The 26,120-nt window shown below is 56.8% G+C and overlaps 2 protein-coding genes across 3 annotated transcripts in view; one reads left to right on the top strand and one right to left on the bottom strand.

Moving 5' to 3' along the window:
• Nucleotides 1-1,639, top strand: part of SPOP (speckle type BTB/POZ protein) — a 63,763-nt gene extending 62,124 nt beyond the window's left edge. For both annotated transcript variants that reach the window (XM_045813720.2, XM_045813719.2), the window contains one exon: nt 379-1,639. In XM_045813720.2, the coding sequence (XP_045669676.1) occupies nt 379-523 (145 nt within the window). In that variant the 3' untranslated portion in view covers nt 524-1,639. The remainder of the gene's footprint in view (nt 1-378) is intronic.
• A 15,446-nt stretch (nt 1,640-17,085) lies between these two features.
• NXPH3 (neurexophilin 3) lies at nt 17,086-21,629 on the bottom strand. The gene is made up of 2 exons (XM_045813742.2): nt 21,420-21,629; nt 17,086-19,048 (listed from the first exon to the last, which is right to left on the bottom strand). Exons 1-2 carry the CDS (start codon nt 21,471-21,473, stop codon nt 18,344-18,346), a joined length of 759 nt encoding a protein of 252 aa, XP_045669698.1. The 5' UTR covers nt 21,474-21,629; the 3' UTR covers nt 17,086-18,343.
• Between the last annotated feature and the right edge of the window lie 4,491 nt (nt 21,630-26,120).

Below are 26,120 nucleotides of genomic sequence, written 5' to 3'. Positions count from 1 at the left end.
TCAGGGACCAGAATAATGGCAAAGCCAGATGGGAGCTCAGAGCTGCCCGACCAGGAGAGCTCTCGCTCTTTCCCTGTATTAGCGTCACCAGTGGATATAAAGAGCATTGACGATGTAGAGAAGGGGCTGAGGAACGTTTCACCTTTTGTATTTGAGAGTATCAGGGCTCAAAATGCAGATTTTCAGAGCTGCAGCCGCCCCAACCTGGTCACCTGTCTGCACGTTGTCAGACAGACTCTGTGTATATTCAGGGCTGCCTGAAGGTTCTTGCAATGGCACCCTCTGCAGTGAACTCTGGGAGGTTGGACTGCCCCGGGGGCTGTTGACTCCCTCCCTCTCGTGCGCCTTTGGTAATCCGTCTCTCCACGTTTCTCCTAGTCATGCTTCAGATGTCTTGGAGACCTCCGGGTGGAAGTCAATGGTGGTGTCACACCCCCACTTGGTGGCTGAGGCATACCGCTCCCTGGCTTCAGCACAGTGCCCTTTCCTGGGGCCCCCACGCAAGCGCCTGAAGCAGTCCTAAGAGCCCGCCTGTCGTAAGACTCCGTTTCTTTTCCTGCAGCGGCAGCCACTGCTGCTGCCACTGACCACCAGGTAGACAGCGCAATCTGTGGAGCTTTGACTCTGTTGTGGGGGCAAAAGACGGCATCGTGGCCCCCAGACTTTTAAAACAGCACTAAATAAACTTGGGGGAAGTGGGGGGAGGGAAGGGCCCGGGACCTGGGGCTGCTCAACCTAATGAAAACCCTGTTGCTGCGTCACTGTGTTCCCTCTGGCCTGGCCGAGTTTGGTACTGTGGGGATTCAGCTTAGGCGCCGGCCCTGAGGACATCCCAGCGGTGGTACTTCGGAGAAACCTGTCTGCATCTGACTGAGCAGAACCGATCGTCAGGTGCCTGGAGCAAAACAGAAAAAAAAAAGAAAAAAAAAAGGACATTTAGTTTTAAGAGAAGGGAACAGAAAAGGAAAGAAGAAAGGATTTTTGCAGAATTTCTCAAAAATCAGTTTGTGGATTCCAGTAGTATTTATGTTGAGAGAAATTTTAGTCCATCCAGCTGTGCTAAAACTTGGATATTTGCGACAACTCCTCACCACCACACAAGTATCAGAAGAGCTCTCTTGTTGTTAGCACTTATTGTTTGCCAGAACAGAATACATCCTTTTATCCTTTTATGAAAAATGACAAGTGAAGGCAAGAGGGGAAGGAGGTTATTTGAGCTGGAAGATGCGTGTTCTGATGTGGTGGCTTTTGCAAAAAAATCTTTATTGGTGTTGAAAACTGGAAAAAATAATTCATCCAGAATTCATGCTGTCTTGACAAGAACTATGGTTCTCTGTTTTTAGATATTGTGGAAAATGTTTTTTGGCATTTTTCTCTGATTTTATTTCTCCTCCCTCCCCCCTTTTCTAAAAAAATAAAACACAAACGAAAACAATAAAAAGAAGAGAAAAGAAAAGGAAATTTTATTATAATGCTGTGTGACAAAAACCCCAGCCCAGATTGCTCAGCTGTTTGTACCTGACTTGCCACCTGCATAGGAGCCAGTCCTGTTCCTTCCAAGTCACCCCTTTCCTGCAGGGGAGAACTTCCAAATGTTAATTTTTTTCTTTTTGAAAATATAAATAATTACTATTTTGTACTGTGTGGTATCTCTGGTCTTTTGTTTCACTCACCTGGCTGGTTTTTTGGGTCTGCATTCCTTGAGGGATTTCAGAGGCATCGTTTGATCCTTCAGCTCACACAGATTATACGTGAAATGTCTATCCGTGGGGATTTATCGCGTCTCCCTCATCCCGAGCTGCCTCTGTGAGCTCCCAGCATCTACTAGTGTCTTGTCCTCCTTGAGTTTCTCGAAAGCCACATTCTAATGAGGGATCAGGCTCCCTCCTCTGCCAAGGCAAGTGATGGGAGTGGACTTTTCTATGCCCTACTGTGTTCTAACACCTAACTCCCAATCTCCCTTCTCCTAGCTAACTATAAAAGATCAAGGGGACGTGACTGTGGAGATTAAATAAAGGGAAATCATTATCTCTGACTGGTTCTGTCACTGACTTGATGTGTTTCCAGAAAAGTTAATGTCTGAATTCCCAGTGGGCTCACAAGGGCACTCCAGGGCTGCTCTGCCTTTGTCACGGCAGTGTTGGACAGGACAGGACAGTGGGACACACTGGAAGATGCAGTGGCCACGTGGCCAAGGCGTGTACTATTTGACCTGAGATGGACACTCAGCGTATTCCACCTTCCATTTCCCTTAGTGACTTTGGCCTTTGCAGATTTTCCGGTTTTCATTCATGTTGCCAGCCCTAGAATGGACTAGCTGTGGTCTAGCATCGACACAGTCACACACAGGACGTGCTTATTAGAAACCACTCCGTTGTACTTCTCAGTTTCCTCCCATGTGTCACGTATGTGAGGAAGCGTCCTGAGCTCCGAGTTGTGGCTGCTCTCCTGTGCCACCTCATCCCCGCTTTCCAGGTCAGCGCACTGGTCCGGGGCTCCAGCATGCACGCGGTCTCAACCGCCCGTGTGGCCCCCCGGGCCACTGCACTCGCTCGTTCGCTCAGCTCTTCTCGGTTTTCACTGAACCTTCACATACAGTATTTCATTCAAACTTCCCAACAACCGAGTGACAGCACCTTCCCATTCTATCGCGAGGAGAAGTGGAAACCCAGAGAAGGCAAGTGACATGAGTCAGATCCCACAACTGTCGAGTGACAGTTCTGATAACGGTACCCTGAAAAGATGATGTAAGTAACGGGAGGAAGTTCCATTTCTGAAAAGTTTCGATACGAAATCTGAGGCGAAGCTTCCTTCCTGTGGGAATAGCAAGAGCAAAGCTCTCAAAAGATACGTCAGCTGTCCTGTTCTTCCGAGGGGCCAAGAGGACCCGCCTAGCTTCACGTTCGCTTTCCTCACTCACAGAAAGCTGCGGGTTGGGGGCCGGTGGGTTCAGGGAGCATGTCCTCGGGAGGAGAGCAGGCCTGGTACCAAGCTTCGTCAGGATGAAGGTCTCTGGGGATCTTCCACTATTTTTGGCGTTTCCAATGTGGGCTTTACTGTGGGTACAAAGCTGTTAGGACTGCAGGTGCAGGTGAAACTGCTCGATGCTTGTCCTGTCATTATAATATTATTTCTGGACGTGTTTGTTTTTGTTTAAATGATACAGTCGAAGCCATCTGGTTATGACAACATCAGAGCCCCAGCATACTGTTCATAAACCTCCCACTGCCACCACCCCCTCCCTCAGCTCCCCCACATCTGAAATTTAATTCAAGTTAACTCCGCAATCTGGGGCATGTGCTGTCACTGCAGAGATGTCCGTGCCAGTGGAACAGTTGGAGATTTCAATTCCACAAGGATATAGCTTATTTATCAAAACAATATTTCAGGCAAGGAGTTTCACAAAACCTTTGGAGTTGCAGTTTGAGGTCCAAATAGAGTATCTGGCATCGTTCCCCACCTCCCCTCGTCCCTGTGGTCAGCCCCCCTATATCTGGCCATCCGTGGAAAATTTTCCCATTCCCTGTGTGGAGAGGAAAGCTCTCCGTGTTGCTATTAGGCATCCCAAACACCTTTATGGGATTTAACAATTCAGGTGAGACAGGCCTCTCTCTCCCTTATCACCGGCTCATCTGCTGGGCTTGCGGGTCTTTAGAAGACAGTCTTGTCTTTTTTTTTTTTTAATTCTAGCCGGGGACGTCAAGATCCTTTCTTAGGCCAAAAGATCTCTGGCTTCCCCATTCTGCACATCCATTTATAAATCTGGTTTAAACCTATTGTGGGTTCTCCGTATTGTGCGAGCCTGTGCAGATGAAAGGAAACAGCTTGTATGTTTATGAGCAGAACAACAAACAGAGGGGGAGTCGAGCTGCACTTTGAAACTGACTGTTGCTTTGTTCTGGTTCCTCAACTCCTAGAAAAGAACAGCAGCTGAATCCCCCAACATGACTGTATTGGATCCTCTGGTTTATCTTCGCCAAAGACAAACTCTTGGCTGGAGCCCAACCGTATTTTCCACCACCAATTATCTTTTTAATCAGCCCGGGCCCCGTGTGTTTCCTTTATCTCATGACTTTTCACGGAACTCTGCCCTACATCATTTAGATTCATTTCTGATGGCTTGCTGACTAATCTGACATTCAGGTGAGGACCGTCGGACTGCTCTCTATGTACGTGTATGCACAGGGTGGATGTGTTTTCCCCCTTTTAATTTCAGAGGTGACTGCACCACGTCGGGGCCTTTGACCCAATAGGTGGACACCTCACGGAGGCAGTGAGCAAGAAAGCAAATGTAGGACGATCAGTATCTGGGATAATGAGCTGGGAGAACCAGAAGCTTTGACCTCCAGATGAGAGCAGAAACTTGAATGTTGTTGACTGATGGGATCTTTATGCCGCTAAGCCATTAGCGAGATGCTCACTCTCCCTCTGTAAATCCCGTAATGCTGGAGTGGAAAGTGGCATCTGGAATGCTGTTTGGTTCTGATTCCTGCAGCTCTAGGAAAAAAAAGAATTTTAGACTTGAGGGAATTCAGCACAAGCAACAGAAATGATGAAGGAGTTGAAGGGGATCAACTCTAGGGGGAAAACATTATGAAGATAAAATACACGTAACTCGAGTACAGGAATGTAGCAGCAGGACCCGCGGTTTACAGATCTCGCAGGAGTTCTGAACACTTGCCAGCTTGTCTTGCACGGTTCCCATTCATCCCAATCGTATAGCTTGGGAAGGTGACAACGTAACTTCCTCAAGGTCACTCAACCTGGCTCTGAGCTAAGAAGCAACAGAAGGCAAAGGAGTAGCTTTGGGGCTTAGGCCCAAGGCCCAAAGAGAAAATGAAAACCCAAGAGTTTGCCTGGCAGTGACGCGGACACACACGTGCTCATGAGGCTCAGTTGAAATGGGGCGAGTTGTAGCTTTCTCAAGACCCTTAAAGGTGAGCTCTTGACAAGCCAAAGGGAAAGAAGGGCCCCCCACACGGTTCACCCTCTTGATGTCTGAGCACACCAGACATCCAGCCAAGTGAGACGACATGTTCAAGGTCACAGGGGTTAAACTCAGGCCCGCGATTCAGCAAACAATGGCCGAGCACCCAGGGGGTACCACATGTCATGCCAGGCTAGGACTGGGGTGCTGTACTAATTCAGTCCAACGGAGGAGGCAGGGGAGTGGCCCTCAGAAACAAAGCAGAGAGGTCATGACATTGAGAACCAAGGAGAAGAGAACAGAATTTTCAAAGTAAGGAGGTCAGTGGTTACCTGAGAGCAGTTTCTGTCAAATGGTGGAGGCAGGAGGCAGAAGCCAAGACTGACGAGAAGGTAAGCAAATATAGAATGAGTAGAAGCTACGCTTTCCAGAAGTTTGGCAGGGAGAGAGAAAAGGAATCTCTCCCGCCCACTCTTAAGGACTTAGGCCTCGATTTAGTCAACACATTTATTTTTGTCTAGAAGTCATGGTGTACAGGGTGTTCCATAAAATTCCACTTCAGTAACTGATATTTGTAATAAAATGTATGTAGAATAATTACAGCTTTAGGTTGAAGATGAAAACAATCACCTTCAGCCCTTAACACAATTTTGAGAATGATATCCTAAATTTAGACAGACATATGTTTCTCCACTTTTCCAACCTCTCCATCTTCCAAGTAAAAGTTCGCCTCACGTTTACTAGAGACCTTTACAGTGTTTTAAGGAGCCAGTGGGTTGGCTCAGCGGTGAGCTACGAAAAGGTATAACATTCGGTACCCCAAAATACACGCCGTGATTGGTAGCTTTGCCAGTTTCCGCGGTATAAATACTCCCACTGGGGCCCAGTTCAAAGGTGACATTAGGGGAGCGCGGAGTCGGAAAGCATGCAGCTCACTGCTGCCCGGTGCTTCTGCCGCGCAGACGCAGTGGACCTAGAAACTCAAGAGTGCGGGCAGCAGTAGAATGTGAAAGAATTCGGAAGAGATGAATTTGGAGCATCGATTACCTTTGCTGTTAATCGTACATGAATGTAATTTAATTTTTAATTGGCTATTTAACAACCAGTTCTCAAAATTCAGTTGCCCTAGAGAGCCAGCGCGAACCGGCTCCAGCACACACCACTGGTGTGGGTTCAAACCTGTCCTCCCAACATTTGTGCACCTCGTTATTTCCTGCTATCCCACAGCGCTTGCAAACGCCTTAAACTCCTTAGTGTAATGGTAAAATGAAGTACAGTTGACCCTTGAACAACGAGGGAGTTAGGAGGCACCCCCCACCCGCACTGTGCAGTCAAAAATTTGCATATAACTTTTGACTCCCCCAAAACTTAATGACTAATAACCTCCTGTTGACTAGAAGCCTTACCAAATAACAGTTGATGAACATATTTGGTATGTGTATTATATGCTGTATTCTTACAATAAAGTAAGCTCGAGACAGTATTATTAGGACAATCATAAGGAAGAGAAAATGCATTTACAGTACTGCACCGTATCGAAAAAGATCTGCACGTGAGTGGACCCATGCAGTTCAAACCCGTGTTAAGACATCTGTAGATAGACCGACATTGATACGTGAAGCAATAGTCCTATTACACATTTTAGTCTCTCTGGGTAAACATACATTTAATTTCTATCTCTTATCAGTACTAGAAGTATTTTATTGAACCACTGATGAAAAATAGGCATATCGCCTGACAACATGGTCCAGTGTCATCTCCAGTCATTCCAGGGATGTGATCACTGAGTACCCTTCCTGCCCCCACGACCTCTGAACAAAAGCGAAGGAGCACAAGAATTTGGGAGTGGTCAGCATACCACTGGGTGATCCCCAGGGCCTTCCATCCGACCTAAGTCTAAGAACCTTGCCTCGGTGTAGCCTTGCAAGAATGAAGTGTCTTCTGTTTTCTTTGCTATTCATTCATACATTCAATATATGATGTGCCCGGGACTGCACTAGTTCGGAGGGGTAAACAGGGAGTCCCACTAACTGCTCCCTGCCCTCCATGGAGCTTAGAGTCTAATGAGGAGAGAGTGTCTTTAATGATCTCACAAATATGTGTTGTCAAACCGTGCTGAGTGCTCTGAAAGAGATGTATGGGGCACTGGGAGAGCCTGTGGGTAGGAAATTAATCTGGAGGATCCAGAAGGCTTCCCTAAGAATGCAGCTATTGAAATGAGAGCTGAAGGGTGAAAGGCTGTCAGCCTGGAAAGTGGGGGAGGCACATTCTGCCCAGGAAAAAGGGCACATGTGAAGTCCTGAGCGCTGGGAGGGAACCCGGTGCGCCGGAGGAAGCCGGAAGGCTGGGTGGCTGGGTGGCTGGCCTGCGGTCAAGCGTGACAGTGAGTTAGACGCCGGTGGTGGGAGCACTTCCCTAGGTCCCATGTAGGCTTTAGGTACTTAACTGAGAACGGTGGGAAATCATTGAAGAGGTTTAGGCAGAAGAGGGTGACAAGATTTCATTTTAATAAGATCTCTGGCTCGAGTTTAGGAAAGTCAGTGTTGGCAGTGGGGGACGGTGGAAGGCCGAGGAGGTGGCAGAGCTGAAAAGTAGATCCATTTGAGAGAGATTAGGGGACACATTTGGCAGAACTTGATGATGGGTTGGATAGAGTTGGGACAAAGAGGCCACCAGGATGGAGTCGCCCAAAAAGAGATGGATGGGAAGATAAACAGGCTGAAGGGAAATGAGATCACTGATTTCATCTGACGTGTTGATCATGAGATGCCATGAGAAATCCAAGTAAGTGGAGGCATCACGTGGGCTGTTGAATGTATGAGCCTAGCACTCAGGGAGGAGATGCGGACTGGAGAGAAGGTCCTGGAGACACTGGTCTATAGATGGAACTGAAGCCCTGGGTGTGTTGGATCCAAGGAAGAGTACAGAGTGAGGAGAGAAGGGGGCCCTGGACTAAACCTTAAGGAACCCTTAGTTCTGAAGGCCGGTAGAGGAAGATGAGTCACGAAGGAGAAGTGGCCAGAGATAGGAAGAAAATCAAAGTCAGGAGGACCAAGACGAAGGAGTTCCAAGTGTCAAATGCTGTTGAATAAGAGCAAGAATTTAAAAATGCCCATTGGAGCTAGCAACCTGGAAGTCATCAGTGACCTTAGCCAGGATCATTCAGGGAAGGGACCAGGGCAGGGGGAGGTGAGGAGTGGGGGCCGGTGAGTGATGAGCCGGGAGGACATGCACGGGCTTCAGGTATGGCTGTGAAGGGAAGAAGTTCAGGCAGTGCCTGGAGGAGGGAAATGAGGAGTGGGAGGTGGGCTTTCCCAGAGGACAAAACCTATTTGTTTAAAGCTGATGGGAAGGCCCCAGTAGAGAGGGGATGATCCGTGCCCTGAGGTTCTGAGCACGCAGGGGCCTGGGGGCTTAAGAAGGAAGAGGAGGGATACCCTCTCTGGGTGTGACGAGAGTCCTGCAGACACAGGCACCTTTGTGTGAGGGCGGGAAGTTGAGCAAATTTGCACCTGGGGACCTGTATGTTTTCCGGTGTTAAGTAGGGAATAAGGCCAATGGCTGAGAATTGCTGGGAGCGGGGTGGGGTGAAGGACTGGTCTGAACTGGTGGCTGGGGGGCGGTCGGGAAGGGTGCAGCACAGACGGTCCAGCCCGGGCCGGTGTTTGGCCGCCCAGCGTATGGAGCCCGGGAGCCTGGCTCTGCACTCCCGCCACCGCTCGTGGTCCTGGCCAAAGCACTTGCCTGTGTAAGCCTTCAGTTGCTCATCTGCAAAATGGGCATACTGCAGAGATTTCTCTTGGGAAATCAATGAGAAAACACAGGTCGAGTCCTTAATCCAGTGACTGCCATTGAACAAGGGCTCCGGAAAGGTAAACTGCAGCTACTGTTCATGTTACCACCACGTACTTCACGTTGGTTCCAGCCTATGCCACATAGAGCCTTCGGAATCGGTTCCCTTTTAGGATTTCTGGGAATGGAATATAAATCTGGTGAGACACTGCACTGGGCACCTTGGGGAGCATGGGGGGATCTTCTGAAGCAGCATGACCCGTGGGGAGAGGGCCTGCGTCGAGCGGGGGCCTGGTGCCCGGTGGGCTCGGCACTCTTCGCCTGCGGGCGTGTGTGGCGGAGGGGGCGTCCACAGAGGTCTCGGGAAGGAGTCCGCCCGCGCCAAATCTTTCAGTCACCTGGGATAGCGCACGTATGATCACCCCTGTCACCACTGTCACAGTCTGGGAAAGCGAGCCGCGCTTGACATTAGGCATTCCAGAGAGGAAGGTAGGAGGCGGGGCAGAAGCCCTTGGGCTCGCAGATGTGAGGAGAGGGCCTGGGGAGGGGGCGGCGTTTCCCTTGGGACCCAGGAGCCCTGTGTCTCAGGCTCTGGCTGGCTTCTGAGGAGCCGGGGAAAGATGCACGATGCCGCTAAGCCAAGCCCATCTTGTCCACACCGTTTTTCTTGGCTTCCTCTTCCTTTTTCCTTCCTTCCCTCCTCCTGGAGCATGGAAGCTTCCATTTCTTTCTCCCCTGTTTCCCGAGACATTTCTCTCCCCCGTCTCCAGTCCGGCTCACTGGAGTGACATCTTGAGCCTGATCCTGCCGCATTAAAAAAATAAAAAAGCCTGCCCACACCGAGCCCTCCTGTGCCGATCTCCGCTGAGCGGAGGCAGACGGCGGAGCCTGAGTAAGCAGCCCCCCCTCCCCGGCCCGGTGCTGCCAAGACTGGTAAATGGGGCATTTGTGTACCCTTCCGTGCGTGCTCCCGCATCCCGCACCTAGCCCCCATTTCCCCAAACCGGCTCCGTCTAGTCCCGTGCAGACGCCGCCCAGCAGGGGTTAGCTGCCTCTTGACCTGTGTCTCTTCCCTTCCTGTCCCTATCCCTGCGAAACGCTCCCACCATAGCAGTGAAGTTCGGAGGTCGTCTGGGAGTCGAGATCGACCGGCTAGGTTGTGTGTGTACCCCATGCCCCTGGCCCTTCTCAAAGTGTGGAAGAAATGGGTCACGCGAGGCCCAGTCCTCAGGGGGACTCACCCTCAGGGGTACAGTCCGAGATGGGCAGGCTTCACACGCCCAGTTCCCAGGGGTACCGACAGGGGACTGCGGGCCTTGGCTGATGAGAAACTGATCCGTAGGGTGGAGGTGACAGATGGAGGTGACGGGTGGAGGTGACGAAGACCGGCAAGGTAGGGGGTAGGACAAGGTAAGGCAGGAGGGGGCCCTTGGCAGCCTGTCGCAGTACGCTTGGCTGGCTGCTCTGTAATTCGTGCTTCTAAATAAAGACCCTGTGGCCACCTGCTTTCTCTGAGCCTCATGTTATGTTTCCAAGTAGAGGTCCCGGGCGGGGAGGTCACCATGGACCTCCTTAGTGCACCACAGGGCTTCTGGGGTGCAGACGTGGGCTTCTGGGCCCAAGGAGCAGCAGTGACGCAACCAAGGGCCCGTTTCTTAGCCAGAATCGAGGAGAACAAAAGTAGATTCCTTTGTATGCAGCATCTTTCGTAGACATGACAGACTTCTGACCTCCCCTGTGGGGTTTTCTCCTGCACATGTTTCCTGCAGCAAGAAATGAGTGTGCCCATGGCCATTCTTCTCCCTCCCTCCCACTCTCCCTTCCTCCCTCCCAGGCTTGGCCAAGATGGGGAGGCCGTAGTGTGGGACTGCTCAGAGCAGCTCACCAGATCGCGGCCTCAGTACCAAACACTTCCAATTGCTACGCACATTCCAGTTCACAACAGCCCTCCGACAGGTAAAGATCATCCCCATTTTACAGATGGGGAAATCGAGACACAGAGATGTTCAGGAACTTGTCCAAGCTCTACAGTGAGGAAGTGGCAGCCTGGCTTCAGGATCCATGCTCGCAACCACTGCCCTACACCGTCTACCCCTGAAAAGAAAGAGAAATCAGCTTTCTCCCCCTTCTGTGAGGCTCTGGGATGCCCATGGGCCCCGGCCGGTGGGTGGGAGGGCGAGGCGTGCTAGATGCCAGTAGGCCTGCCCTGACACGGCGCCACCATTCACAGAGTCCCTTTGTTCGTTACAGGGACCATGTGAGCAGGTGGGGAAAGAACTACCTTTCGAGGCCCAGAGAAGCCAGCCGAGAGTAGGTCAAGATCACATGCGACTGAGATGTAAACCAAACTCTCTTCAAACACATCATAGCCGGGGCACAGCCTTGTTTTGACGCCAAGGTGGGGGAGCCCTGGTTCCCTGGGACTGAGCAGGCCATTCCTCTCCCAGTGGGGCTACACTGTAAGCCACGAAGGGGATCTGGGGTGAGGAAGCCTGGTTTAATGGAAAGAGAGGGTACTGGGTTAGGATCCAGAAGGCCCCGGCTTTTCCCATGACTCTCAGTGATTCAGGTGGAGACCCTACCCCTCACTGTGCCCCAGGAACTAACCTGGGTCTCTGAAACCCCTTCTAGAGAAGACAACATACAATACCAGGGACAGGTGGGTGGAGGGCTGGGCCTCTCTCCTAGCCAGGAGGTCGGGCATGGCGGCTGGGGACAGCGGCTCGCCCTCCTGTCGTCACTCCCCCTCCCCGGCTGTGGTCAGGCCTGGGCGTGGAGGTTCAGTGCAGGACGCTGGGCTGCAGGTAGGCCATTAGCTAGGCCCTGGGGAAGAATGTGCCCCTGGGGAGCCTCTGGGCCAGCTGGCCAGTGGCACATAGCCCCTGCCCTCACGGAGTCTCCATTCCGAGGGAGCAACAGCTCCTGTGTCATCTGTCATTAGTCTAGGGGCGATATCCGCATGTCCTATTGCTACAGTCCCCAAGTTGCCAGAGTCACAGCACTGCAGACTCAACCTGAGTCAGAGATAGGAGCAGGATCTTCAGAGAGAGCTGTGGGGGCCGGGGGACAGCAGAGGACATGAGACGGAGTACGGGGTGAGGCTGAGCGCAGGAAGAGGGGAAAGGGGTGGGAAGGGCGGGAGCAGAGAGGCCTAAGTCCCAGGGAGTATGTCCAACAGAGCAAAGCACGGAGTCTCCCCAGCTAGGCTTTGGAAGGAGAACCTTTGGGGTATGGAGTGGGAGGGCCTAGTGACTCCTAATCTTTCCCCTTGCGTGTCTCCTTCACCTTGGGGTTTCTTGCTCCAATTCCAACCACTGACATCACGCTGACCCCAACGGAACATTTCCTTGAAGGCCGTGGCTCAAGTGCGAACCGAACCCTCTTCTGGATCTCCTGGCACCATGGAGACCTGCTGGAACTTTCAGAGGCTTGATTAAACAGTATTTGTTGAATGAATGAGCACTAAGGGAGAACAGATGGGTATTAGCGACTGATGTCCACAAGGCTTAAGAATAGCCTGGCTCACAGAGCCTGGGTTTCAGAATCTGCCCCTGCCAGCCTTGGTGGGCTCTGGCCTGGCCTGGGCCCCTTCCTTCTGGCTTTCTAGGGAGGAGCCAGTCAAGGCCCAGTACCACAGGGGTCCTTACTGGTGCCCAAGAAACAACGTGGCCCTCTGCAGCCCACCTAAGCCTCTTGCTTTCGTCCCCTTCCCCAGGCAATGACACCTGGACGGAAGGCCCTATTCTCGGGGGCATGGCTTTCCTTGGGTGGATGTGAAGGGACCCCTGTTTCTTAAGCTGGGCTGATTTGGGAGGGATGGGAAGCATGCCCGCTCTTACCCAGAGCGCCCTGGGCAGGGCCGGGGTCTCAGGCAGCTCAGAACTGAGCTTCTGGAGCCTATGGCGGTCCCCGTGCAAGCACCAAACCGACGCTGACAGCGTCGGTTTCCAGAGCCTGCTGCTCCGCTCCCCAGGGCCTGCTTGGCCCGGCTCCCCGGCTCGGCTGCAGACCAAGCCAGAGGCAGGGGCTGCACTGGCTGTTCCATGCACTTTGTGTCCACCGCGTGGAAGAACCATCCCGAAAGCCTGGGTTCGCGGAGTGATGGAAGGGCAGCCCCTCCTCTGCCCTGCCCTCTCCCCTCCCACCACAGGGCCCCTCCTGCATCGGACTTCCCAGGCTGTGTTGTTGCAGGTAATTAAAGGGTTTTAATTAAATTAGGATCCCATCTGGCTGGGATCAGCCAGGCCCTTAACGAGGATTGTGTGTCACCAACATCGGAACGTGGATGGGGACTCAGACATGCGGGGGTTGAATTTGGGGACTGGAGGCCTTTCAGATGGGGTGGAGAACCCTTCGGAGCCCTCCAGGGGCTCCCGGCCATGCTGCAGCAGCTCATTCCACCTCCGAAAATGGAGGCTGTGTGTGTGCCCCGATGCCAGGGAGCCGGGGGCAGGAGCAGAGCTCTCCCAGGTTCGTTCCTGCCCGCCAGCCCGTAAAACCTGTCTGGTGCGCGGCAAGATCCGTCAGCATCTTCTCATTTCTCCCGGTGAGGAAACAGGTCCGCAGAAGGAAAGTGCTCGAACACAGCCACCGGGTCAGGCGGGGATAGATTTAACTGTGAGAAGTGGAGACCCAAAGCACAGTGGCTTACATAAGGCAGACATTTGATTTTTCTCTCACAGAGAAGTCTGAAGGGGGAGGCAGCCCAGGGCCAGCGCGGTGTTTCTGCTCCACACCATTTCCTGTGTCTCGAGGCGTCCAGGAACCCAGCCTTCCCCTAGCTCCTCGCTCGGCCTCTTCCAGGATGTGACTCTTAGGCCCACGGTCCAAGATGGCGGCGAGAACTGTCCTTCAACTGCCCTATCAACTGTCTTTCTAGAAGTTGCCAAATAACCCTTTGACTTACGTGTCACTGGCCAGATCTCAGTCACATGACCACATCTAGGTGCAAGAGAGGCAGAGAGATAATACTAGTCATCACAGGCAGCCACATGCCCAGCTACACACTGAGGATTCCATTCCTATGGAAAAGGGGGAAATGGATCCTAGGGACAATGAGCGGCCTCTGCCTCCTGCGTTATGGGGCAGAACCAGGCCAGGAAGCCGGGTCTCCTCCCTCCAGCCTGGGGGCCCTCCCGCCCAGCTACTCCAGGAGCAAGGCTGAACTGTCGTAAACCCACGTCCGAAAACAAAGGAGGAAGAGGTAACATTTGTCGAGGAAAGTCTTTTAATTTCCCCCCCACTGCTCCCATGTAGGAGGAGCCCTTAGGTTTTCAACTAAGGAGGCCCAAAGCCACCCAGCTAATGAATTCCAGACCCAGGATCGGGACGCAGACATCAATTCCTGCAAGGACACATGTCAGTTCGGGGGCAGCCTCCGTGGTTTGGGAGGTGGCCCCGAGATGATGGACCGGAGCGCTTTGAAGAAGGCATCTGTCGCTTAGATGATCCAGTCAGCTCTTCAGCTTGGCAGGCCGACAGGACACGGGTCCCGTGGAACCAGAGCCCAGCCCCCGACACTGAGTGCCAGGTCTCCTCCCGCGTTCGCACTGTGCGGATGACGGCAGCGGCCGCTCCAGGACTTTGGCGTAATTGGCAGGTGCCACCCCACCCAGTCTTGCCGCCTCCTGGTGGGGCTGGTGGGGCGTCTCTTTGCCTGTCGCCCCAGCCCCCGGTTCTCCTTGCAGTACGGCGGGACTCAGAGTCTCTGGAAGTAACATTTCTCTCTCCCGCTCCCAGCCACGGCATTGGATCGCTTCCCAACCCAGAGCAACTGGTTCATCGTGTCTCCCACAGCCCCCTACACCTACCCGGCTTGATAAGCCAGGTCCCCGGTCACCCTCTGACCTTCTGCTGCCTCCACCTCCATACACCCCCTTCCCCCACTTCCCTACCCACCCACCACCTCGTGCAGCCTCTGAGCAACGGGCCTCGCCTCAGGAGACTGCCACACGCAAGGTCACCAGCATCCCTGCCAAGGATGGGGAAGAGGGTGACTCAGTTCCCGCTTGCTCATGCCGGGGAAGAGAAATGAGGGGGAAGGAGGACAGAGGAGGGACCTAGACACCTATTGCTTTTGCCATAAGCTTCATTCAGAGGAAGACTGGGCTTTGCTGCCAGTCATGGATTCCCTCTTGTTCGCTTCACAGACTGCTGGGAAGATTCACCCCATCAGGGATGGGGACCCTGAGGCCTCGACAGTACCTGTGCCCAAGGCCCAAGGGCGGAGGCAGCCTCTGGGTGTGCTGAGAGCAAGCTTTCCCACCCGAGTCCATATTGCAGTTCCTGCCCTCGGGAGACCCCAGTCTGATGGGGGAGGCACAGATTGGCCTCACCGGCTCTTCAGTCGGATGTGGGGTTACAGACCCTTCCTCCTCAGTCCATAGGGCGATATGGGCCTTCATATTCAGATGAAGGAGACAAGGACTCTGCCCTGGGGCAGCTCCCCCGCTAGCTTGAGCAGATGGGGGAGAGGGGGCTGGACCTCGGGACCAAAAGCCTTGTCACTGAAGGGCAGGGGTGGGGGTAGGAGCTAGAGCTTCCTTCTGGGAGAGGAGACAGGTTCATTCCAGAGGAATCTGCCCTCCTGTGTTTGAAAGGCAAGATCAGACAATCAGAGAGCGCTTGGTAGGGACTGGGGGTCCATCGCCCCTGGGAAGATGTCATAGGGGAGCAGAGGCTGGCGCCTTTGTAATGAGAGTTGGGTAGACCACTTACGTTTGTGAGGCCCAAGGGGGCATAGGAAATATCTGGTGGTGGCAAGGATATCAGGACCCAGAGGTCTGTTCCAAAAGAATTACAACTCAGGGGAAAATCTATTAGCAGGATCCCAGCTGAGAGGCGCAGCCAGGTTAGCGGGGAAGACAGAAAAGGAGGGATGAGGCAGCGGAGTGTGCGCAAGGGTGAAATGAAGTTATTAAATCAAACCCACCCCCTGCTCAGGCAGAATGTGCCAGGCGGGCCAGCCCTCCAGCTGTCCGTAGCATCTGGCTCTCCACGAAAGTGGAGCCAAGGGGGTGGGGCAGAGTGTCCCCCGGTCCTGCGGATAGTTCAGCCAGGCCAGGTGAGGAGGGCTCAGGACCCCTGCCCAGCTTCTCTTCCTCCAGCGCCCACACGGCTGTGGGAGGTGGTGGGATCTGGGGGGCATCGGCAGGTGAGAGAACACACCAGATTCCAGCAGCCCCCAGCCCTCCCCCCCACCAGGGCAGAGCCTGAGCCCCTGGGCCTGTCTGAATTCTGAGCACCTGTCCCCATGGCCCCGTGGGGGGAGTGTCTCAAATCTCTGCTCAGGAGAGGCGGCCCCAGGAGGCATAGTGCCGGGGAACTCTGGGACACGAGTGTGAGCTTGCATCATGTGCCCTTTCTGGGTCACTTCGTACAGCAAGGTGGCTGCGAAGGCCTCGTCCAGCTCTGCTCTGCAGTGAGAGGAGCCCTGGGCCGTGCTGAGTGCCGGTAGGCAGAGGAGACAGGCTGGGGATGGCAGGCCCCCCTTCCCCTCATGCTAGGACTCTCCTTGCTGTGGCTGCATGGCCAAAAGGGACCCAGGGGACCTGAGTGCTGCCCTCCCAAGCGAGCAGACCTAGGACGACCTTAGAGAGGGCACTGTGATCTTGGTGCTTGGGACTCAGCGTTCTGCTCACTGAGCCCCAAAGGGCCCAGCTGACTCCCAGGCGAGGCACCACCGGCAGACATCCACCCCCAAGGCCCTCCTCTCGGCTGGGGCAGGGGAATGGCTGCTTTCAAGCCTCCTTCTGTCCCCACTTCCCCCAACCCAGCCTGTTCCTACCCCTGTGCATCATCAGACTGAAACCCCAATATCCCAATTCTCTGAAAGGACCCTCCCAGGAGACTTCCCCAGGAGAAGCATCGGAAGTCACAGTTGGGAGAGCGCCTCAGAGGTGTCCTTTCATGTTAGGGAGCCAGAGAGGAACGGAGAGGTCATATGAGTGGTCCTCACAGTGCGGTCGCTGGGCCAGGTGCACTGGCATCTACCTGGGTCCTTGTCCGAAAGGCAAATCCTTACACCCTACCCCAGACCTACCGAATTAGAAACTCGAGCCCAGAAATGCATGTGTTAACCAACACTCAGTGATTCAGATGCCCACTCACACTGGAGAAGCTCTGGGTTGGGCAAGCTCCTCCTTTCACAAAGAAGCAGAAAGAGCCCCAGGGAGGAGAATGGACTTGCTCCGAGGCCACGGAGCAAAATACTGACCGGGTGAGAGCAACGGTCCCCCACCCCGGGCCCACCCAGATGGAACCTAGGGAGGCAATGTGGAACACAAGGGCCCATACCACCTGCTTTTTCCTCCCCAGGCTGCTTTGCGGCGGCCACCCCCCGCCCCCGCCAGGAGTGTCGCCCAGCCTTCCCGACAGCTCCAGAAAGGGGGCCGGAGAGGGGAGCCCTGAGTCCTCGGTGAGCAACAGCTCCAGCAGCCGGTGGAGCCCCGCAGCTCTGGTCTCCAGGAGACGTCCTGCCACCGTCTGAGCGAGGCTGGTTGATGGTGGGGCACCCAGGGCCCTTTCCCTCCCCGGACAATTCGGAATCCAGTGACTCGGGAAAGCTTTATTCCCGGCTCCAAAACAAGACTCTGCACACAGAAGTTGACTATCAGGTGATTCCACGCCCCGCCCGCCCCTCCCCCACCCACAGACAGACACCACGGAACAGGTCCAGCAGGCCCTTGACAGTCTGGCGTCCCCCAGCCCCACGGGCCAAGAGGGGAGGTGCCGGCTCTATCCAGGGGAGCCCCAGGCCGACAGGCAAGGCTCGCTGGCTAGACAAGGACACTCCCAGAGGAGCCAGCAGGGGGTGGGGTGGCGGAGGGACACAGCGCAAGGGCGGGCTCCCGTCTGTGGCCTTGGTGTTGGGAGAACCACAAACACCCTCTGTCTCAGCTTAAGGATGTGTGTCCCGGGAGCACGAGGGTGGGCGGGGGCGCGGGGGTACGCAGCCATGGCAGGAGAGGGAATTTTGGAAAGCGATGGCCTGCCTGGGAACAGAGGGTCTATTTGTCAAGACATCAGAAAGACTTCAAGGGTCACCACTTCAGCCTCAAGCCAAGCTCAGTCCACAGTCCAGGACAAGGGCTTACAGGGGGGCCCCCCTCGTCCTGCCCCCTGCCCCTCCCCCCTCCCGGAGCTGGCTCCCAGGCAGCCCCATCTCTGCCGTCCTTTGTCGCCTACTTGGCATCCACGGTGACGAAATGCCCTTCTCCTTGGTGCCACTCTTCCTCAGGATGGCAAGGAGGGAGCCCAGGCTTTCGGCTCCTCTCCGTCCCTTTACTGGGGCCACACTCGTCTGCCTTCCCCAGAAGCCTCCCGCACCCAGCATCTTCTTGCTCCTCCATGGGGAAGCCCTGCGGGGCTGCGCAGAGAGCCCACTCCTCCCCCAGCGCGCCCGCGTCCCAGTCGCTCCACCACCGCAGGCTGGGCCAGCCCTCGGGACCCCTTCCCCGCCACCGCTGGAGACTCGGCCCTGGCCTCACGCGGCATCTCCTCCTGTCCACCCCCCTCCCTGCCTGAGGTCCCTGCCCTGCCCTGCCCAGCATCCAGCCCGGTGGCCTCCCCCGTGGGCAGGCCTGTCCTTCCAGCCCCGGCCTGGCCTCTGTGGCCTGCCCAGGGTCAGCCGGAGGGGTAGTAGGGAGTATCGCTGTGGTAGTTGTAATCCGGGCACACCTTCTGGACCAGCCTGTAGTCCGTGCTGTAGAAAGCGATATAGACACAGACGACTCTGAAGGGCTGCGAGCAGCTCCAGGAGGCCGAGCTCTGAGCGTGGTCTCGGGAGCAGGTCTTGGCCGGGTCGTGCGTGCAGAGCGAGGTCCGGCGGCCCCGTTCCACCTTCTCCCACTCCATGCGGCAGTTGAAGATTTTGGAGGCCTTGGCTTCGATGAAGATCTGCTGCTCCTGGTGGAACTCTACGGCTTTACTGGGGGGCACGAGGCTGATGGAGATGTTGCCCTGGCCCGTGGCGTTGTGTCGGAAGTGGACGCTGAAGGTCCCGTTGCCGTGGTCCACGATCTTCCCCGTGACGAGCAGGTTCAGGGCCACCGTCTTGATGTTGGAGTAGAAGTCACCCCAGCCGAAGATTTTCTTCACCTTGGCCGAAGGTGGGGGGCTGTGGTTCGGGCGGTTGGGGGGCTGCCCAAGGACCCCCCATGCCTCCCCGGGCGGAGCCAGCAGCCCTAGGAGAGTGGAGTTGGCCATGGGGCGGGACTTGGTCGAGATGTGGCCCCGCTTCCGAGGCATTCGGGGCCGGGGCTGGCTCTCATGGTCATCGTGCTCGGGGTCCTCCGAGCCGGGAGGGCCATCATCCTGGCCGTAGATGACCTGTGGAGGGAGTTGGCAGGAGAGTGAGAGTCCTGTCCCCCAAGGGCCCAGGAGTTCTGGTCCCTGTTCCCACCAACAGCCTGTCCCTTCCACTGACCTGAGGCTGAAGGACCTCCCCACACCCGCACATCACCCACTTACGCTAGGGGTTGGGTGTACATGCTGGCTTGTGTCATGGTCCCAGCTCACCTTCTGACATTCGGGTCACCCCCATCCCCTCCCCCCACCATCCTGCCTCTGGCCACTGCTCAAATTCTGGAAAGAGGATCAAGAATTCTCTCCAGTGGACCAGACAGACACAGTCCCTGCCCCTAGGGACTCTCCAGTCTGATGGGGGAGGCCCAGCTCCGGATCTTGGGAGAGTCCTCCTCTGATATCAGAAGCATAGCCTTGTGCTGACGGAGCCCTCCGTCTCAAGGAGAGGCAATAAGGTCACAATTTCACAGAAGAAATTCCCTGCCTCTGAGAAATTCACAAGGTGAACAGGAAAGCTCCATCCCTCTGCTGGGAGAGCCCCTGGGTTGACCGGAGAGAGGCAGCCCCTGCTTTTTGGCGCTTCCTAGTGTGCCCGATGAGACACCACCTCCCTTAACCCTAGGAAGGGTTTTTGTCCCCTGAGGCTAAAAGAACCAAAAGACAATGGACGAAGAAAGCAGAGCCCAGTGACATTTTCTATCATGCACAAATGCGGTTTAGATTTAGGCACGGGGGAGGGGAGTATGGTTTTGAGGAAAAGGGCAGGTCCAGATATGGCGCCGAGGCTTCTCTTTTGGCAGAAGGACTAGGAGGAGCCTGAGAGTGAATTCACAGCCAGGATGGCCAAGATACGGAAGGTCAGAAACTCTGGGGATCACCGATGGTGACGTTCCCCGGACATTTACGGCTCACGAGGCAGGAGTTCTTATGCCCATTCTACAGATGAGGCTGCCAGGATTCAAAGGTGGCATCCCTACAAGGCTGAGTCACATAGGGTCAGCCCTCCCCTTCCACCGCTCACTCCCGGCCTCAGGCACCAGATAGGTCCCTTTACAGAGGTTCTGTCCAAACCCACCCCCACCTGGAATCTTGTGCCAAACTGCCAAGGCTTGGCCAGCCTCTGCTGGACCGGCTCTGGCAACAGGCAACACCTGGGAAGGCCCCCTGGAGGAGCTGTGGGGAGGGCCAGCAGGACAGCGTGACCCTGCTCAGACACGGGCCGCTCAGGAGGGCATCAGGGACAAGACGAGGTTTCCTGAGGGCAGCCGCCCGGTGTGTGCTTACTCAGCTTCTAAAGGGAGTAGTCGCCCTCTGTGTCTGTGTTACCAGCACTAGGGGCAGCGGTGGCCTCTGGGAGAATGGGGGAATGCCTGAGGGCAGGGCTCTGGAGGGCTCCAAAGGGGCCCCTGGGGGTCTTCATGCCCCCCCCCTTCTGGCTCGGGCCATGCCCTCAGAGGTGTGCTAGGTGGCCCTGACTGCTAGGCCCCAGGGGTAGGGTGGAGGGACAGCCAGGAGGGCCCGGGGCTGCAGACGCGTGTTTACTTGGCCCTGGGGGTCGCCGCTGAATGGCTGGAGGGTGGGGAGAAGGGCCGCAGGTGCGGAGAGAAGGGAAGGGTGCTTCCACACTGTGGCAAGGGAGAACTGGCACGGGGGGGGCGGGCATTGTTTTGAGGAAACGGGCAGGTCCAGATGTGGGGCCGAGGCTTCTCTACGGCAGGACTGGGGGCGGGGGGCCGGGGTGGGACTCCCGGGCGTCCCGGGCGGCGGGGACTCGGCGAGCGAGCGCGCGGGGAGCGGGCTCTGGGGCGCTCCGCTCAGCTGCCGCGGGCGCCCGGGGCGGGAGCCGCCTGCCCAGGTCCTGTGGGGCTCGGGCTGCGCGCAGCCGGGAGAGGAGAGGAAAACAACAGGCGGGGAGGGAGGGAGCGGGAGGCAAGGCGCGAGCGGGGGCCGCGGGGGGCCGCCCCCTGCCTGGACAGGCTCCGCGCGCCGGGGGACCCAAGTCCCGGGCCCTCGGGGTCCCCGAGGTCAGAGAAGAGCCCAGGGCCCCAGACCTGGCAGATGGTCAGCTCCGCCACCCACCCCCACTCCCCTTCGGCGCGTCCCGGGGCGTCGGGACGGGGTCGGGTAACCCCCTTGGCGCCCCGCTGCTGGCCTTTTCCCTCGTGCTGGCCGCACCTCCCGCCGCCGGCGGCCGAGTGGGTGGGCCAGCCGAGCACCCTCTCCCCGCCCCTATTAACCCTTGCGGTCCAGTCTCGGTCCTCGGACCCGCCCTCTCCCCCGGCCTCCGGGCTTCCCCTCCATCCCGGGGATGTCGGGGGGAAGGGAGAAAGTTTCCGGGCTCTCCCCCGTCCTCCGGGCCCCCGCCCCTCCGCGCGGCTCCCCGCGGGCCACTCACCAGATAGAGGCTGCCCTGCACTAGGAACACGAAGCAGCAGCGAGTCAGTTGCATCCTCCTCTTTTGCTCTCGGGCCCCTTGCTCTCCTCTTTGCCTGCCGGGCTCCCAGGCCCCTGCCTCGCCCCTGCTCCTTCAGGCGCGCCGTCCCATGCTCCAGTCCCCGGCGGCTCGCGGCCCTCCCCTCTGCCGGCCGCCCGGGACCGACCCCGCCCCCTCCGGTCCAGCTGTGCAGCCACCGCCCCCCTCCCCCGGCCCAGCTGTGCGCGGCACGGCCCCCTCTCGAGGTCCCAGATGTGAGCCCCGAGCGCCTCGAAGGGCCCCAGCCGCGCGGTGCCTCTGCCTTTCCAGATCCGCGCCCGGCGCCCCCCTCGGTCCAGCGGCGCCGCTCTCGCCCAGATGTGCTGGGGACCCGCGCGCGCGCCCGTCCCTGGCGCTAATTCCCCAGACCAGACGGCCCCTCCCGCCCCGTCGCGGCGCGCCCCCTGGCGGACGCCCCTGGCCGCGCCGCGCCCCGCCGCCCGCTCCCCGCGCAGCACCCCGCCAGACTGGAGCGCTCCTGGCGCCCAGGCGTCTCCCGCTTCCTCGTCCCTCCCACCGGCGGCGGCGGCGGCGGCGGCGGCAGGTACGGTGAGCCCAGCCGGTACCTCCGGAGTTAACTCCTCCCCTGCCGGCCCGCAGCCCGGGGACCTAGGACGAAGGGGGCAGGACGCGGGGGCGGAGGGACTCTCGGCGAGGAGAGGAGAGGGTGGTGGCCCTGGCATAGGGACCTTACCCTTTCCATCCCTCTGGCAAGGCGCCTGTTCCTCCGCAGCGGGCACTGGGAGCCTGCTGCCCTACCCTGAACCCCAGGAGACCTGGACTTGAGAAAGGTTATTTTTTCCAAACCCATTCCTACAGCCAAAAAGAACGTCAATAACGAGTAGCCTATTCCCCACAGCTGAAAGTCACTTTCTTTCTGCAAGACTTGCTTCTGTGCGGAGGGAAGTTCTTCTAGGTGTCTAGCCTCTACTCCCTTGTTATAATGTCAGTTTTTTTCCTCTTCGACTTTACTCAGAGGGGCTGGGATAGCACCCCCCCACACACACCCTGTCCAGTCACTGTGACAGGAAACTTTTGGCCAGAGCCCTGGGCTGAAAAGGTCACTAGGGGCCAGGCTGAATTCTGGGGCTGGGGTTAGAGATAAGCCGCCTGAGAAGCTGAGGACTGAGGGGGGCAAGGTCTCCCCGGAAGCTGTGTCTGCATTCTTCACTGTTTCCCCTCCCTGTGACTCAGGGAGTGACCAGGCTGGGAAACCGTGCTCCTATCCCAACGGGGTCCTTCATTATCTCTGACCTCTGCAAACCTCCAGGGCCGGGAGGAAGAGCAGGACCCCGATCTGAAATCCCCAAAGGTGGGTCCCGTCCTCCATCATCCCACTCATATCCATGTTTCCTTGCTGGAATTCCAGGACCCCTGGAGTCCTTAGAAAAAGCAAAGGTCAAGTCCTAGCACCCCTTGGAGACTGTGAGCGTGGGGAGGTACCCCCGCAGTTGGAGTGGCCCCAGCTTGGGCCAGGGTCCAGGGAGCACGCCGGGTGGGCACTCTGCTCTGTGGCCCTCCAGGCCCAGCTTGGTCTCTGGCTGCAGCCCCCAGCACGCACCCAGCCTCCTCCCCCACCATCTGCCAGGCGGGTGCGCGGGGAATGCAGATGAATCTTAGTATCAGCCTGGGCCAAGTGCGATGAGGGAGACAGATTTTGCAGAACCCAGACAGCATCACAGAACCCCCTGCGTTCCCCAGGCACCCTGGGCAGTACCAGCCCTTCCCTGGTGGGGTGTGTGTGTGTGTGTGTGTGTGTGTGCATGTCTGTCAAAGACCCCCAAAGTCAGGGGAAGAAGGAGCAGATCAATCTTTGTCTGGCCTCCGAGCCTCTGGTCCGGCTGGGAGGAAAAAGCTGTCGGCCTGAGCGTGGGCAGCTGGCTCCAGCGCGCAGCCAGGCAGAGGCGTAGCTGGGCCCACTCCCTGTCCATCCCCAGGAGGTCCTAGCCCCAGGAGAGCAGTACGGCTCCGGAGAACGAACACAGGTTTTCAGGGCAGCCAAACCTGGATTCCACTCCAGGCCTGGCTGTGTGACCTTGGGCAGGTTGCTTTGGTTCTCTGATGCCAGTTTCCTGATCTGTTGTTGCAAGAACTCAAAGAGACAAAATGTGCCAACAAAGCTCAGGCACAATGGCCGGCGGGCAGTCGTGGGAGTGCAATAAAGGGACGTTCTCGCTTTTCTACTTCCCACACATTTGCTCTGGCTGTGCCTCCTGCCAGGCTTGCCCTCCCTGCCCTCTTGGCCATTTCTGGCTCTCACTTCCTTCAAGTTCCCCCGCTGCATTCATCCGTCAAGCACTAGCTGAGCCTGTCCTCAGTGCCAGGTGCGAGGCCATGGTCTGCGATACAGAGACGGGTGGGACACAATCCCTGCCCTCAAGGATCTCACTGGCTAGTGTGCAATCAAGACACGGAAATCGATGCTTATAATTCAGTGTGGTGAGCGGAATAACGGACCCCTGGGACAGGCAGTATGGATGCACCAAGTACGGTGTGCGCAGGGTCCGCGGCATCAGGGATGGCCTCCTGGAGGAGGTGATGCCGAAGCGGTGAGGAGGAGTCAGCCAGGCAAGGGCCATTCCTGGCAGAGGGCACTGACTGGTCAGAGGTAGGAGGCTGCAAGAAGAAGCCATGTGCTGTCACTGGAGCACAGGGGGGAGGGGAGGCGGGGGGGGGAGAGGCTGGAGCGGGAGCTTCTCCTGTGTTGGGTCATGGGCTAGGACCTTTGAAGGGTTTTCAGGGGGCTGGTGATTATAGTCAGATTGCATTTTGGAAAGCTTTTGGAGAACTCACTGGAAAGAGGAGAGTCTGGAGGGAGGGAAGGGGAGGGAACCGCTTAGGGGATAGAGGGAAGAGTCTGGGGAGAGAGGGGGGACACCGAGGACATCATTAGGAGGCAAAAGAATCAGGATGTGGTTGTTACTGAGATGAGAGAGGAAGGGAGAAAGGGAGTTGAGTATGCTACCCAGGTTTCTGGCGTGGACAACAAGGCAGGATGCTTGCTGAGGCGAGCACCGGAGGTGGGAGAGGGGGAGGGAAGTGGATTCTGGGGAAAGGGTGATGGGGTCAGCTTTGGTCATGTGAAGTCTGGGTGCTGCTGGCCACCCAAGGGTGGGATAAAGTCTAGCTTGGGGTGCGGGAGGGGCAGATGTACGAGGGGAGCAAGGGGCTCGGATGGGGTAGCCCTGGGCACGCTGGCATTTAAGGGACAGGCAGAGGAAGAGCGGTCCCCAAAGGTCCCCCGCTTGGAACTGGCCGCCAGGGGGCAAGGAGGGTAGGCAGGCTGGTCCTGGAAGCCGTGGCAGCGTTGGGGTTCTCACGATTGAGCATGCCAAGCAGAGTGGGGGTTCTTATTTCTTTTTTAAGATTTTATTTATTTATTTGACATAGAGAGAGAGCACAAGCAGGGGGAGCAGCAGGCAGAGGGAGAGGCAGAAGCAGGCCTCTCGCTGAGCTGGGAGCCCCGACACTTAACCAACAGAGCCACCCAGGCGCCCCCAGAGTGGGGGTTCTTACATGCAGATTCTAGGATCTCACCCCAGGGAGACTTTCAGGAGAAGGGAGCCCAATACCATGTATTTTTATAAGCCCCTAACCCCCAACCCATCCCAGGTGATGCCAATGGAGGTTGCCTCTGAACTTCACTCCCATAAACCCTGGTGTGTGGGGAGTGTCAGGAAAGAGGGGAGGAACAGCAGCTCAAAGAAACAGAGTGGCCGGCAAGGGAGAGACAGAAAAGTGACCGCTGGGTTTGGCCGAGATTCCTCTGGTAGCTGTACCCTACCTTGGTCCCCCCAGCTGTCCCCAGGGCGGGAAGACAGAGCACAGACACAGTGAACTCTGTGCACAACTGTGCTGGAGAGAGCAAACCCCACCCCACCCCACCCCACCCCCCGCATGGCTAACCTCTCTGTGTCCCCAAGGCTCCTCCCCCACCATGCCGGGGGGGGGGGGGGGGGGCGGGGGGGGCGTAGGGCAGCTGCTCTCGGTGAAGGGGCAGAACTCAGTGCATGAGGCCAGCCCCCCTGGCCCCCAGCCTTCTCGGTGCGTCCGAGGGCACGCTGGGTGTGGTTGGCCTTTGCTCAGCCCCTCTGCTTGCACCTGCTTCTGCCTCCCTCTCCTTCTCCTGCCCCTCAGGGCTGCAGGGAAGCACACAGCACTGGTAGGGCCTGGTCAGGGCTTACCGAATGGCTGGGAAATGGGGTTCCTGATGCTTTGAAAGGCAGAGAGTGGATGCCCTTGAGCCAGCTGGAGCCAAGAGGTCTGGGGGGTGGGATGGGGAGACAGGAGCAGATCATGATGGTTGACACTCTCTCATGTTTACCTGGCAGTTTGCAAGTTGAGAGTGTTATGAGGGGGTGCTATGCACAGGGGACTCGGGGAGCCCAGAGAGAAACCCTAATTCAAATAAGGGGGCCAAGGACTCATGGCAGAGAAATTGGTCCTGTGATAGGAGGATCGGCCCAGGTGGGAGGGGAAGGAAGGAACCTTTCCGGAAGAGGAAGCGACTGCAAAAGGCCAGAGATGAAAGCAATGGGAGTGGGGTTCTGAGAAGCTGAGATGAAAGGATGATTTGTTCCACAAATAGGCATCGGGCCTCGACTTTTATGTCGGGCCCTGGGC

Source organism: Ursus americanus, chromosome 23, assembly GCF_024610735.1.
Source record: "Ursus americanus isolate L20-20 chromosome 23, mUrsAme1.1.p, whole genome shotgun sequence".
NCBI lineage: Eukaryota > Metazoa > Chordata > Mammalia > Carnivora > Ursidae > Ursus > Ursus americanus.
This window is presented reverse-complemented; position numbering and strand designations above follow the sequence as displayed.

What these genes read in the sequence shown, in the direction of transcription:
- NXPH3 (XM_045813742.2), bottom strand. Translation starts at nt 21,473, where the DNA reads ATGCAACTGACTCGCTGCTGCTTCGTGTTCCTAGTGCAGGGCAGCCTC. An exon ending in TGCAGGGCAGCCTCTATCTG is followed by an intron (nt 19,049 to 21,419) that starts GTGAGTGGCCCG and finishes CTCCCTCCACAG; the next exon opens with GTCATCTACGGCCAGGATGA.